This window comes from Garra rufa, chromosome 16, assembly GCF_049309525.1.
Source record: "Garra rufa chromosome 16, GarRuf1.0, whole genome shotgun sequence".
Classification (NCBI taxonomy): domain Eukaryota; kingdom Metazoa; phylum Chordata; class Actinopteri; order Cypriniformes; family Cyprinidae; genus Garra; species Garra rufa.
The window spans coordinates 33,899,789-33,914,410 of NC_133376.1; the positions used below are offsets into that span (position 1 = coordinate 33,899,789).

At 33.7% G+C, this 14,622-nt stretch overlaps 1 protein-coding gene across 1 annotated transcript; it reads left to right on the top strand.

Moving 5' to 3' along the window:
* Positions 1-471: 471 nt before the first annotated feature.
* slc7a3b (solute carrier family 7 member 3b) lies at positions 472-13,685 on the top strand. The gene is given in 13 exon segments (XM_073820111.1): positions 472-505; positions 508-577; positions 4,298-4,707; positions 4,927-5,088; positions 5,315-5,486; positions 6,974-7,092; positions 7,177-7,399; positions 7,604-7,743; positions 7,845-7,947; positions 9,179-9,411; positions 9,537-9,703; positions 9,796-9,904; positions 11,170-13,685. Coding segments are annotated over 13 exon segments (2,088 nt in total). The 3' UTR covers positions 11,316-13,685.
* Positions 13,686-14,622: the final 937 nt, after the last annotated feature.

The window sequence follows — 14,622 nt, forward strand, 5'->3', positions numbered from 1 at the left end:
CTCTCTCTTCTCTTTCTCTTCCACAATTAGAGGAGAAAAGAAAAGAAGAGAAGTGACACAGAACGTTTTAACTTAACACTTGTGAAATTTTTATGCAGTTCTATGCATTTTATGTGCTTCTAAAAAATGTGACACAGTGTAATAAAATGTAACCCAATCAAATACATTGTATGCTGTTTTAAGTGTCTCACCTTTCCCTAATAAATTAAAATATAATTTACAATATGCTTTATGGTTTTACATTTTCCTCTTTAAGAGACTGTTCATTGTGTCATCTTGTATTTTTACAATTAAATCCAGCCAGAGCGAGATTTTCAAGAATGAAGGAAACATTGACGGTCAAAACAATGCCTGTCGTCAATGGCAATACGTTCTACTACTATTAGCTCTGTTACTGACGTCAGAAAAATCCGACCCCGAGGGGAAAAAACGACTTTCCTTAAAAGGAGTTCCGGATGAGTGTTATATCGCATGTCTTGCTCTGCTACTCATTTTTCTAGACTGCTCACTGCACGCCGCGCATCGTCTGTCTGTCCGTCCGTCCGTCTGGATTTTCAGTACATCGTCTCAACAGAGGGTAACTACCTTTCAACGACTACTCTTATGATACCCCATTCTTAATCTAAAACAATATGAGACGTGTCGTTTATTCGTTAACTAAACCATCTAATTTAGCTTTTCTATCGTAAGCGGAAATCCCATATGTTTATCATTATTACGTTCACCCTCGTGTTAGAAATGGCGCGCGTTCCTTTATCATTAAATGTTAAATGTGTGCTACTTTATTTTTAATTTCTGTATTTTTGCTTAGAATATGTATGGAATTAATTCACATGAACTCGGATTGTTTTAAATGTGATCACATTAGTAAACAAACATAATACTGAAATATGTATTGTAAATAATGTATATATTTTTTGCAAGTTACACTTTTTTTTTTTGCACATTTTGAATTAATGTGGTTTTAATCTAAACAGAGTTCGATCTGAGTTTATAATGAGTTTAAATAACTCATACCATATTGAACACACCAGTACATGGAAACGTAGCTCAATGCCTGTGGGTTTATACCATGCGTTTCTTTAAAACATTAGCAAGCTGAACATTAACCAGCTACTGAAAGACACTCTTAAACTGCAGTAAAATGCAGTTTCATTAAATCAAATTACTGTAAATGTAGGTGTGTCAACAGGTGCTGCTGCTCCTTTCAATTTGAATAGTAAACTTGACACTATCAAGCCTAGAGTGTTGATATAACAACAAAACTTTCTCTCAAATGATGCCACATGCAATGATGGATGAATATACAACGTTCAAATCTGTTAAAATTATTTGTTGCGTGAAATAATTTATTTGTTTAATTGCTCAGGAACGTCTAGGGCAAGGACCAGCCATTTCCTTAACAGGAAGTGTTATTACATGTAAAATGTGCCAGTCTGATACTGGAACTTAATGAATTTTATATCCTCTAAGCATGAATATTTAGTCATATCAGTGTCTGAGGAAGCACTTCAACTGGTTTCGCTGAAAATCATCTGTATTTTACAATACCAATCCACTGTTTAACAGATTTAAGACTAGGAGTAGATATTAATTTGCTTTGTTCTAAAGTTAGTCATCTTTTTTTCAATGCTACTAGTTTTATATAATACCCCTGGAAGGAAGTAAATGCTTTCCGTGTAGTGACATCATGGAGTTAATCAGAAAGAGAGCTCCTTTTCTGAGCAGTGGACATGAGGCTCATCCTTGTTTTATTTTTGCATATGAGGATATGCTTTGAAGAATGCGGTAAAAGTACTTACTGGTCAGTTTTTTTTTTTTTGTTGGAGAGTCGTGTACGCAGGTGCAGGTTTACTTCTAGTGTAATCTAGTTAGTGGCATGGACGGGATCTGATCAAACATGTATGACTCAAGCTGCTGGCCAGAAACCACACAAGAAACCTTTTCCTGCATTTGGTGTGTTTTTTGTGAAATTGTGCAGCGGTTCAGAGTGCTACTGTTTAACATCAGCCGGTAATATTTGTGTTATATAAACTGTGTATTGGAAGAGTAGTCTGACCTTATATTGGAATCCTCTGTATACTTACTTTCTTTGTTAAATGTCTGCTTTTTTTTTTTCCTTTGCCCTCAGACGTACTGCTTTTCCCATTTCACCCGGTCTGCTCTTTTCATCGAGCCAATAAACTGTGATGAATCAGTTTGGTCCTGCCTGAAAATTGTTTCCATCCACACCACTGTCAGTGCTCTTTATCTGGTCTTTAGAGCTGTTGTACTTTGAGTTATGACTCAGTAATGAAAGGGCAAGCCTTTTTGATATTAATCTTATTCTTTTTCTGATGGATTGAACTGCCCTGTGGTCAGATGAGGTGTTTCATTAAGTGCTAAGTGATTGCTTTGTCTGTGTCTGCGGGTGTGGTGGATAACAGCCGCCCTTTTACATGCCCTTTACGCGAAATAACTTGTATAAAGTGCCATTCACGTCAAGAATGATAATTATAAAGTTTTAATAATCATTCTAATACTGTAAGAATTAGACATCCACATCATGTCTTCAGAATTAGTTTTTTTTTTCTGTTTTTTTTTTTAGATGATGAGTGATAAACACATTGACGGAAGCTAATCGGTAATAAAAATAACCCTAAGCAAACAATTGCATTAAAATGACTTAATGCATATATGTGAGTTAAGTAGAACGGGTATATTTGTAGCAATAGCCAGAAATAAATTGCATAGGACAAAATAATCGATTTTTCTTTTATGCCAAAAAAATCATTAGGATATTAAGTAAAGATCATGTTCCATGAAATTATTTTGTACATTTCCTATCGTAATATATCAAAACTGAATTTTTGATTAGTAATATGCATTGCTAAGAACTTCATTTTGACAACTTTAAAGGCAATTTTCTTAATATTTACATTTTTTGCACCTTTAGATTTTCAAATAGTTGTATCTAGGTCAAATATTGTCCTTTCCTAACAAACCATATATCAGTGGAAAGATGTATTAATCTCAATTTCCAAAAATAGACCATTAAGACTGGGTTTGTAGTCTATGGTCTCACATAATAGCAATGAGTCAATAATAAATGGTTCAAATAAAGTATCAAAAGCATGTAATCATATGGTTTTTGCCTGCAGAGGGCGCAAACGGCCTGACGATTGTTTTTACACTTTACAATGTGATTTAAAACTTGTTTAATATTAACTAAACAACTTTTAATCCAAATGTCCAATAAAATATTTGATATTTGGCCATTTCTTTATGACAAATACTACAGCCATTGAAATTTCTTAAATATGTGGACACCAAAACTCGGAGTGAGGGTTTGAACTTTTATTTTGAAATCGCGATGAACCATAATGTACGTAACCTACACTCATGTAAATGATTAAACTGCATATATTTTTATTTAATTAAATTGTGGCGTTTGTGAATTCACAATAGTATTATGCTATATTATGATTTTAAATGGGTTTAATATGTCATGCAGCATTAGAAAATGGTCAAATAATGCATTTCATGAATTCAAGTCTGGAATGCGCCAAGTCCGTTATTTTGCCGGTCACTCGTCAAAAAAAAGGATTTTTTTTAATCGAGGAAATGAAACGGCTCTAATTGTTACCATTTTATGTATTGTTTTTTGGTGTAAACAGGCCTTTTGTTAAATATTGTTTTCACGATGCGTCATCAGTCGTCCATATTGACAGCAATGAACGAAACTCTCATATTTTACATTCATTTATATTGCTGTTGAAAATCGTCAATTATTGCCATGTTTTGGACTGTACTAATTGGACTGGGAAAAAGCATTTGGAGTACTATAGACTGCCAAAAGTTACAACAAATCAAAGAGAAGAGTGCAAAAAACTGAGAAAAAAAAGGCTTTTATTTTTGGCCAAACTGAACCAGGATTTCCAGGGCAAGAATCTTGCCAACATTTGTATTTGTTCTTATAATTTCCTGTCAGGTAGGTAAATATTAGGATAATATCTTAATTAATAGCCTACTGCTCATGTTTCTTTACCAATTATTAACTTTAGTTTGTCAAAATAGTACACCCTTTTCTGTGCAGTCCTTCTCTATGTGATTTAGCAGCGTCCACGTTTTCCTGTGGTTTAGATCGCATAAATTAGCAGAACATATTCAGTAGTACATTAACCATGCAATCAGTGCTGTTGTTTACATCTGAGTATATCCAATATGGCCACGCTTCCGGGTAACTGAACAAATCGTGATTTAAGTGCAAAGATGAACATTTTAAAATATTTTCAATATTGTTTCTCTTCTCCTTTAGTGCCTTCAGCCCTATCCCAGTCTCCTCATCTTTATCCATCATGGCTGAGAATAGACTGGCCTCCTTTGGGAAGAAGCTGCTGAGGCGACGCTTGCTGGACACTTCTCAGGACGAAACCCGATTTGCTCGCTGTCTCACCACTCTTGACCTCATAGCCCTCGGCGTGGGGGCGACATTGGGTGCCGGTGTCTACGTCCTGGCTGGGGAAGTGGCCCGAGAGAAGGCTGGACCTGCCATCGTGCTTTCTTTCCTCATCGCAGCCTTGTCTTCTGTCCTCGCTGGTTTGTGCTACGCCGAATTCGGTGCACGTGTTCCCAAGACAGGATCCGCTTACCTGTACAGCTACGTGACTGTGGGTGAAATATGGGCCTTCATCACGGGATGGAACCTCATTCTGTCATACGTGATTGGTGAGTGTGTAGACACTTTCACTTTTGAATCCAAATGTACTAATTAATCATCAGCTCCCATGAGTTAATTCTGAATGAGCTGAAGCGGTTTTGAAAGTGTATGAAGTGTTTACTCCTCTAGACCGAAGGGCCCTAAAGTGGCTGCTTAAGTTTAACGCAACAAGTGGACGATCTGAAGTCTTTTGCATCTGCTCATATGTCCTTCTCTGCATTTCACAGGCACAGCCAGTGTAGCGCGGGCTTGGAGCTCAACGTTTGACAATCTAGTGAACAAATCAATCTCTAATTTTTTCACTGATTCCATGTCATTTCCAAACACTGGAAATGTGTTGTCACGGTATCCAGATGTGTTTGCCTTCATCCTGGTCTTGTTGCTCACTGGTGAGAACCTTTCTCTTTCTTAAGAATCAGTGGATTTTTGTTGCTGAATGATGATTCTTGATTCCACTTCTTCTCCGACTACTGGCTATCAAATAATTTTAAATGATCCGCTTTACTAATATACCCATTAGTCATAGGTCTGTTACTCACACTTTTTTTTTTCACCATTGCCATGCAAAAGACCATAACGGTGTGAATTTTCTATCTCTCACCTCCCACGCTACAGGATTATTGGCATTTGGAGTGAGTGAGTCTGCACTTGTCAACAAGATCTTCACAGGAATCAACCTGGTGGTTCTGACATTTGTCATTATAACGGGCTTTGTGAAAGGCGACACTGCCAACTGGAACCTCACTGTGGAGGACTACATTAACAGCACAAACAACTACAATGCAGAGTAAGTTTCACTGACTTAACTTTTAGATGCAGGCATTGCAATAGACATTAAGAAAATGCAATTTAGAGCATAAATGAAACATTCCGTTGGGTTAGTAGCATATTTACTGATTATAGGTGTACAATTAAATGACAAGAAAGATTGATTTGATGAGATAAAGATGATTATAATTAATATTAATATATTAGAAAGTCACATAAAAGTAAATAAATTAAATTAAAACTCTGCTATATTTGCATATATTTTAAAGATATGCTAAATAAGATGAAAAATGTGGGAATAAATAATAATGAAAATTAATAATAAAAAAAAATCATGCAATAAAATGTAAAATATTAAAAAAGATGTACACACCCACAAAATATATGTTTATATAAATATGACTGTAGTATATTCATTTTAAATTTGAGGTTTAAAACTTTCACATTTTACGAAAATTAATAAGATACAATTCATAAATAAAATGAAAAATTATCATTTAAAAAATATTGAAAATTTAATAAGATGGAAAAACAAAAAATCATAAAATAAAAAAAAAGTACATATGAATGTATATTTGTTGTAAATATGAAGTTTGAAAACTTTTATCTTAGGAGTATTAATAAGATAATTACAATTTAAAAAAATAATGGAAATTTTATAAATAAGATGAAAAACAATGATTTTAAATAATATATATTTTTTAAAATCATACAATAAAATGAAAACAAAAGTATGTACACATGTATAAACAAATGTTTGAAAATGTACATCTTAGAAAAATGAATAAATAAAGGTGAAACAATTACAATTAAAAAAAATATGACAATTAAACCATTAAAAATTATTAAAGAAAAGTAGAAATATAAAAAATATATACACAATTAAATGTATATATGAATGTATTCATTGTAAATATGAAGTCTGAAAACTTACATCTTAGGAAAAATAATAAATATGATTAAAAATTACAATTTAAAATAATGAAAAATAAAATTGAAAATTTGAAAAGTCATGAAATAAAATATATGTATTTTCATTGTAAATTTGAGGTTTGGAAACTTTCACATCGTACATTTAATAAAATTAAAAAATATAATATATGTACACACACTTGTGTTTATATATGAATGTATATTCATTGTAAATATGAAGTTTGAAAACTCACATTTTAGGAAAATTAATAAATAAGATAAAATATTACCATTTAAAAATAATGAAAAATAAAAATGTTAAAAATCATTAAATAAAGTATATATGTATTTTCATTGTAAATTGGACGTTTGAAACCTCTTTCACATCTTATTAAAATAAGATACAATAAAAAAAAATAAAATGGTAAGATTTTTTTTTTAAATAAGATTAAAATGGAATAAAAATGTTACAAAATCATTTAAAAATTACAAATAAAAAATAAAAAAATATATGTACACACCCACACACATATATGTATATATGAATGTATATTCATTGTAAATTTAAAGTTTGAAAACTCTTTGAAATCTTAGGAAAATTGAAAAAGAGTTTGGCTCAGGTGGCTTTGCTCCGTTTGGCTTGAGTGGAATCCTAACTGGCGCTGCTACATGCTTCTATGCGTTTGTGGGTTTTGACTGCATCGCAACCACAAGTAAGTTCAGAAAAACATTCTGCCAAAACCAGTATGTCCTACATTTAAAACCCAACTAACCTCATCTCTGTCTCCATGTCATAGGTGAGGAGGCCAAAAACCCCATGCGTTCCATCCCCATCGGCATAGTGGCCTCTTTGCTCATCTGCTTTTTTGCCTACTTCGGAGTGTCAGCTGCACTCACGCTTATGATGCCCTATTACAAGCTGGATGTTCAAAGTCCACTTCCAGAGGCCTTCCTACATGTGCACTGGGACCCTGCTCGCTATATTGTGGCCGTAGGGTCTCTGTGCGCCCTTTCCACCAGGTATGTTTATTGACATTGACTTAAATTAATTTTAGTATTAAATAGATACTACTAAATTTAGATACTATGGTTTTTGTTTAGATTTTGAAATTTTATATTATCTGCTTTCATGTCTGTTTTAGTCATTTTGTTGGGTGTTTCAAATGAAAATGAAAAATGTTTTCTGGGAAAGTCAACAAGTAATGACATTTTTTTGTTCTTTAGCTTGTTGGGCTCCATGTTCCCTATGCCTCGTGTGATTTATGCCATGGCTGAGGATGGTCTGCTCTTTCGCTTCCTCTCCCGAATGCACAAGAAAACCAAGACACCTCTGCTGGCCACCGTTGTGTCTGGCATCGTAGCAGGTAAGACTGTATTTCTCTTTATGTACTGTCTGTCAATGGATAATATAACTGTTTCAATAATTGTGACTAACTCTAAAATCTTGTTTATTTCCTCCCTATAGCTCTGATGGCCTTCCTGTTTGATCTCGCCGCATTAGTGGACTTGATGTCAATTGGGACCCTGCTAGCATACACTCTTGTTGCTGTGTGTGTACTCATCCTCCGGTGAGTATATACACACATACACTAGCATTCAAAAGTCTTGGGATATTTGAAAGAAATGAATACTTTTTGTTTGAGAAAGGTTGCAATAAATTAATCAAAAGTGACAGTACAGACATTTACACTGCTGTTCAAAAGTTTGGGATCAGTAAGATTTTTAATGTTTATTAAAGAAGTTTCTAATGCTCATTAAGGCTGTATCTATTTGATCAAAAATACAGGAAAAAAATGTAATATTATTGCAATTTAAAATAACAGTTTTCTATTTTAATATACTTTAAAATATAATTTATTTCTGTGATGCAATGCTGAATTTTCAGCATCATTACTTCAGTCTTCTGATTCTTCAGAAATCATTATAATATGCTGATTTATTATCTGTGTTGGAAACAGTTGTGCTGCTTAATATTTTTGCGACCTGTAATATAATTTTCAGGGTTCTTTGATAAATAATTAAAAAAATATATATATATATTTTTCTTTCTTTCTTTTTTAAAGAAATTAATACTTGTATTCAGCAAGGATGTGTTAAATGGATAAAATGTGATGGTAAAGACTTGTTATCAAAGAATCAAAGAAAAAAGTATCAAAGGTTCCATAAAAATATTAAGCAGCACTGTTTCCAACATTGATAATAAATCAGCATATTAGAATGATTTCTACAGGATCATGTGACACTGAAGACTGGAATAATGTCTGCTGAAAATTCAGTGTTGCATCACAGAAATAAATTATATTTTAAAGTATATTAAAATATGAAACAAAATTTTGAAATAATATTTCACAATAGTACTTTTTTTCTGTATTTTTGATCAAATAAATACTCATTAAAAACCCTACTGATCCCAAACTTCTGAACGGCACTGTATAAAGTTACGAAATATGTTTATTTAATATATAAATGCTGTTCTTTTAAACTTTCTATTCATCAAAGAATAATAAATCTTTCAAGATTTCACAAAAATATTAAGCAGTTCACCTGTTTTAAACATCATAATGAAGTGCTTCTTGAACAGCGAATCAGCATATTAGAATGATTTTTGAAGGATCATGTGACACTGAAGATTGGCGTAATGATGCTGAAAATGTAGCTTTGCATCACAGGAATAAATAAAAATTTATTTTATGGTATATTATTTTTAATTTGGTTTATGGTATATTTGATCAAATAAATGCAGCCTGGAATTTTATGCTTTTTTAAAATCAGTTTAATATATTTATTTTTAATCTGCAGGTACCAGCCAGGCAGTCTTTGCTCCAATGGAGCGGATGAGAAACCAGTGGAACTAGAGAGGCTGGAGGCTAAAGGAGGCATGGCAGATATAGATAGCGGAGACGAGTACAGCCAGGAGCTGGAGACAACACCCCTTAAGGAGAGGTTTTCCATCAGTATGCTGCTGCAACCCATCTGTGACGTACCCACCAAGATTTCGGGCATTATTGTTTACTCTGCAACTGGCACCATATGTAAGCTTTTCCATTCCATTTCCTTTTTTGCTGCAACATGTAGAGCTCATCGAAATATAAAATAATGATGTTGATGTTCATGAACGGTGAACAGGCAGATAACATCCTTCTCTTTTTCTGCTCAGCCGTGTTGTTCACGCTGCTGTGTGTGGTGCTGGCAGTGTACACGAAGGAGGTAGGAATGGGCAGCCCTCTTTTTATCACTTTGGTGGTTCTCCTGTCTCTTCTGTCTTCTGTCTGCATCCTCGTCATCTGGCGACAGCCCCAGAGTAAAGAAGTTCTCACTTTCAAGGTACAGAGTTTATTTACAAAGCTTGTGCTTTGATAAATTAAGATTCTCAGATCTTTAGGTGGTTATAATAATCCTCGCTTTTCATTTTTTAGGTGCCTTTGCTCCCCATTCTGCCATTGGTCAGTATCTTTGTGAATATTTACCTCATGATGCAATTGGATGGACCTACATGGATTCGTTTCGCAGTATGGATGGCTATTGGTGAGTTATAGCATATGAAATCATTGTCATGTAACTTCGTGTTAAATTCATACTAGCATTCAAACATTTGGGGCCAGTAAAAAATGTATACATTTAGAGGGAATCATTGATTTTTTTTTTTTTTAAAGTGACAGTAAATACATTTACAATGTTACCAAAGATTTTGAATTTTTTAAATAAATGCTGTTCTATTGAACTTTCTATTCAATAACCTCTTAACTGTTTACTTCACTATTTTAAAAAATAAATCCTAATCTAATCATGATTTCAAACTATATATCGTTGGAAAGGTCTAAGGCCCCTAAATAGATATTTAAAAATTTTTGGTGTTACAAATTATTTAGGAAGAGTTATAGATTAATTTATGACAAGAGTGCACCTCAAAAATCTACTTCATAACACAAGTTCTGACCTTTGTCACAAACAGACTTCCTTGTTGCCTTTTTCCCCATCTTGCTTTACAAATCATAAGAAATTATATATCAGTTGAGAATTTAAAGGAGTAGTTCACTTTCAGAACAAAAATGTACAGATAATGTACTCACCCCCTTGTCATCCAAGATGTTCATGTCTTTCTTTCTTCAGTCGTAAAGAAATTATGTTTTTTGAGGAAAACATTTCAGGATTTCTCTCCATATAGTGGACTTCTATGGTGCCCCCGAGTTTGAACTTCCAAAATGCAGACAAGTACATTATCTGTAAATTTTTGTTCTGAAAGTGAACTGCTCCTTCAAAATCTAAAAATTCATGCTTTGAAAACCATTTTAAAATTAGACATTGCATTGGAAAATGTACATCAAAATCATATTACAAAATGTTTTTTCGTTCATGAATTATGTTTGAATAGTTTGAATACTTCATTTTCACATCTATGTTCAAAAATAGGAGTGACAGTTAAGGTTGTTAAAGAGTCCTGGAAAAAAGTATTACGGTTTCCACAAAAATATGAACCATTCATAATAATTCTTGAGCAGCAAATCAGCATATTAGAATGATTCCTGAAGGATCATGTGACAGTAAAGACTGGAGTAATGCTGTTGAAAATTCAGCTTTGCATCACAGAAATAAATTACATTTTTAAATATATTCACATATAAAAATGATATTGTGAATTCTAAAAATATTTTACAATATTACCGTTTTTATTGTATTTTTGATCAGTTTTGGTGAGCATAAGAGGCTTCAAAAGCATAAAAAGCATACCAACCCCAAACATTTGTACAGTGCTTGAAGGTTTAATATTTTCATATCTTTGTCTCTTTTAGGTTTTCTTATTTATTTTGCATATGGAATATGGCACAGCTCTGAGGGTAAAAACAACTCCCCAGAAAAATTCGAGCCAATCCTTCAAGCAAAGAAACCGATCTACTTGACTGAAGATGACAGTGAACTAGAAAGGGCCACACCTTAAGAAGTCCAACAGGATTGGTATGGCAGCAACGTTTACAACCGGTTTTGTAAAAATGCTGCACTTTCACTTTTTGCACCTTAAAATTCTTCTGAAGTCTGACAAAAAATGGTTTCACTCAACCATTTAAACTAAACTGCGTTCCTTGTTAATTGTTTACCTTGTGTCAGTGTATGATGGTACTGTAACAGTGTTACTTATGTATGCCTAGGCTTCATTATGAAAGAATCCAGTCTAGTCCTACATGTACTTTGTATGCACATGTTGTCTTCTATTACCAGATCAAAAATGGGGCAGAACTGTTACGCTTGACGAAATTTCATGAACAGTGTGTCTGCCTCTGGTTGGTCATTTAGGGAGACTCCTTTCTCTCACAATGAATGGAACTATGTTATTCAAAGGCTTTGTTTAGACAGACAGTTAAAAACCTCATTGGGCGTATCCGTAACATCCTTCATGTCCACATTTACTCGTATAGCACACTGTGTCACGTTCACTATGTAGTAAATGTGATTAATTGCACAATGATGTTCTCTCATGTGCCTCATGAGTTCAGCACTGCAGTAAGATGTCAAGGTGGACCTGAACAGAGACAAAGTTTATGCTTTTCTCTCCTCTCTTTCCATGTCATTAGTATAGTAGCCACTACTGTTGGCAAAACAATAGTGAGCAGTCAGAAAATGCGCATTTAAAGATCAAATTAGATTTGTGAGCAGTCTGAACAAATCCAATATATTTTTTATTAGATCGGAGAGAATTGCGAGAGTGTAAAATAACATGTGCATTATTGTTTTGAACTCAAAACGTCCTTGTAGTACTTAATTTTATAAAGTTGATATGATTGGAAAAAGTGATACATGAAAAATATTTTAAAAGCGACCTTGGATTTTGTCAGTAGTTTTCTACTTGTAAAAGTATGTTATTGTATATTTTTGTAAATGTATTGATGTATTTATGTACCAGCGGGAGCAAGATGTATTTATTGTTGATATGTTTTGCATATTTTTGGCTTCATTAGTAGCAGCAACAATACATTTCGGCAATTTTGTCTTTTGAGCTGGACATATTTGGGATGTAAAATAGAAAAGCCTTAATGTCTTAAATGTGCTTATTAGAAAAATCCGGTCATCTAAACCTGCGTGACAAAAGGTGTATTTTTTCAGTGCTCTTATTTGTCATGCAATTTTTTTGCCATCTTCTTAAGATGACACAGTAACTGCTTTCAGAATGTTTTTTGTAAAAACATTGCAATGTAAATGCTTTTTTCTTTATGGAAAAGTAGATCTAAAGGTGGAGATTATATCGCTTGGTGACTTTTTGGTGGCTTTTTCCATTTGCTGCTGGGATATGGTATGTTTTATTGACACAGAGTATGTAAGGTCTTTACACTAAACAGAGTTGTTTGTACAGTATATTTTTCAAAAGTCATTACCATTTGCTGCAGATATTGTGACTTTAAACTCTGTTTTACAATTAATGTTTACACAATGCTGCTGTGTAGTTGAGCTGGAACTGTTTCTTCCAGTTTATTGAAATCATATCTGTTGCAAAGTTGAGTTATGAGTCAGTACTAGTAGTATTAACTTTGAACAGACACTGCCTTCTCTTTAAATACAGACCCTTATGGGTGTTACCATAGCCGTCATTTCCTCAGAAGTGCTGTGGCTTGTTTTTTCTCACGCTTTCGGAGGTATAGAGCTTTTCAGTTTGAAGTCTGAAAACTTGAAAAAGATTCTTTAAGGCATGTGTTCCCCCTGGAATTCCTTTGTGTTTTTTAGAGTGACAGTTTTTGATTTATAAGTAAAGTAAGGTCTGTGGTTTACATTACTTGTAATAATAAAATAGACCTTTTTATTTGCTTTTAACATAACATGGTAAATAATCTTACAAATTGACATCATGGCTGAATAGCTCTATTGATATGTATTGCTACTGTAATAACAGACATGTACTCTTCCCTGTGTTGTAAGACTTGCTTCATATTCATGTACATATTTGCTCTTTAAAGCTGACGTGTGAACTTTCTGTCACTGATGTCACCCAATGAAATTTCAAAAGCAGTTACTGTTTCCTGAAACATGTTTCCTGAACACTCTCAGATACTCACACCATTGGTTGAGCCACGTTATGAATGTTAAAACAGAAAAATGTTTTGATGGCTACAAAGACTTGCAGTATTTACACTTTTGGGATAAATTGGAACACAAACGGCTTACTTTTAGTTGTCTTTGCATATTAAGATGAGTTGGAAGAAAGTGTTTTAACAGTGAAACAAATTACACACTTCAGCTTTAATTGTAATGTAAATAGTCCACGTAATGTGCCTTTATTATGTACTCTGCTGTTACGAAATAAATGTATCATGTATTGTCATTCAGTTGTGCATAGCTTTCTTTTAAAATGAATTGAAAACAATGATTGTTGAACTGAGGGTCTATCTGTGTAAACAGAATTAAATTCCATTAGGAGATTTCATATGAAAGTATAGAGTGTTTTCACGGCTCGTCATTAATCGGCCATATTGGCGGCACTGAGTGTAAACAATGCTACTGAACCAAACGAAACTCGCATATTTTGGAGATTATTGCTGGTGAAAATGATCAATTATGTCATGTTTTGGGCTGTACTAATTGGTCAGGCCGGGAAAAACATTTGGAGTATATATAGACTGCCAAAAGTTAACAAAAGAGTGCAAAAAACTGAGGAACAAAATATGTTTGTGGTTGGCCAAACTAAACCAGGATTTCCAGGGCAAGAATCTTGACAACATTTGTGTTTGTTCTTATCATTTCCGGTCAGGAAGGTGAAATATTAGGCGAATATCTTAATACTGCTTGTACTTATCTTTACCTATTAACTTTAGTGTGTCAAAATATTGCGCCCTTTCCTGCTTACTAAGTCCTTCTCTATATGATTCAACAGCTTCCACATGTTTTTTTCTGTGGTTTAGACAGCATAAATGAGCAGAACAGCGAATTCAGTTGTATGTAAACTTGTAATGTTGTTTACTTTCGAGTATCTCAAATATGGCCACGCATCCTGGTAACTGACCAAACCGTGACATAAGTGCAAACCCTGCCTAATGACATTTTTTTATTTTTCTATACAAGACAGAATCAAAATAAAAACAAACTCGTTTTTTTTAAATAAAAATAAATAAATAAGACAGAAGACCCACATTCCATCACACAGCGTGTGAAATGACTGCCATTCTGTAAGGTGAGATCAAAATGGAGACCCGCCTAAGACTACAAGTCCCAGAAAGCCTTGCGCACCGTTTCCTGCATATATCGCCAGCTGACTTCCGGTG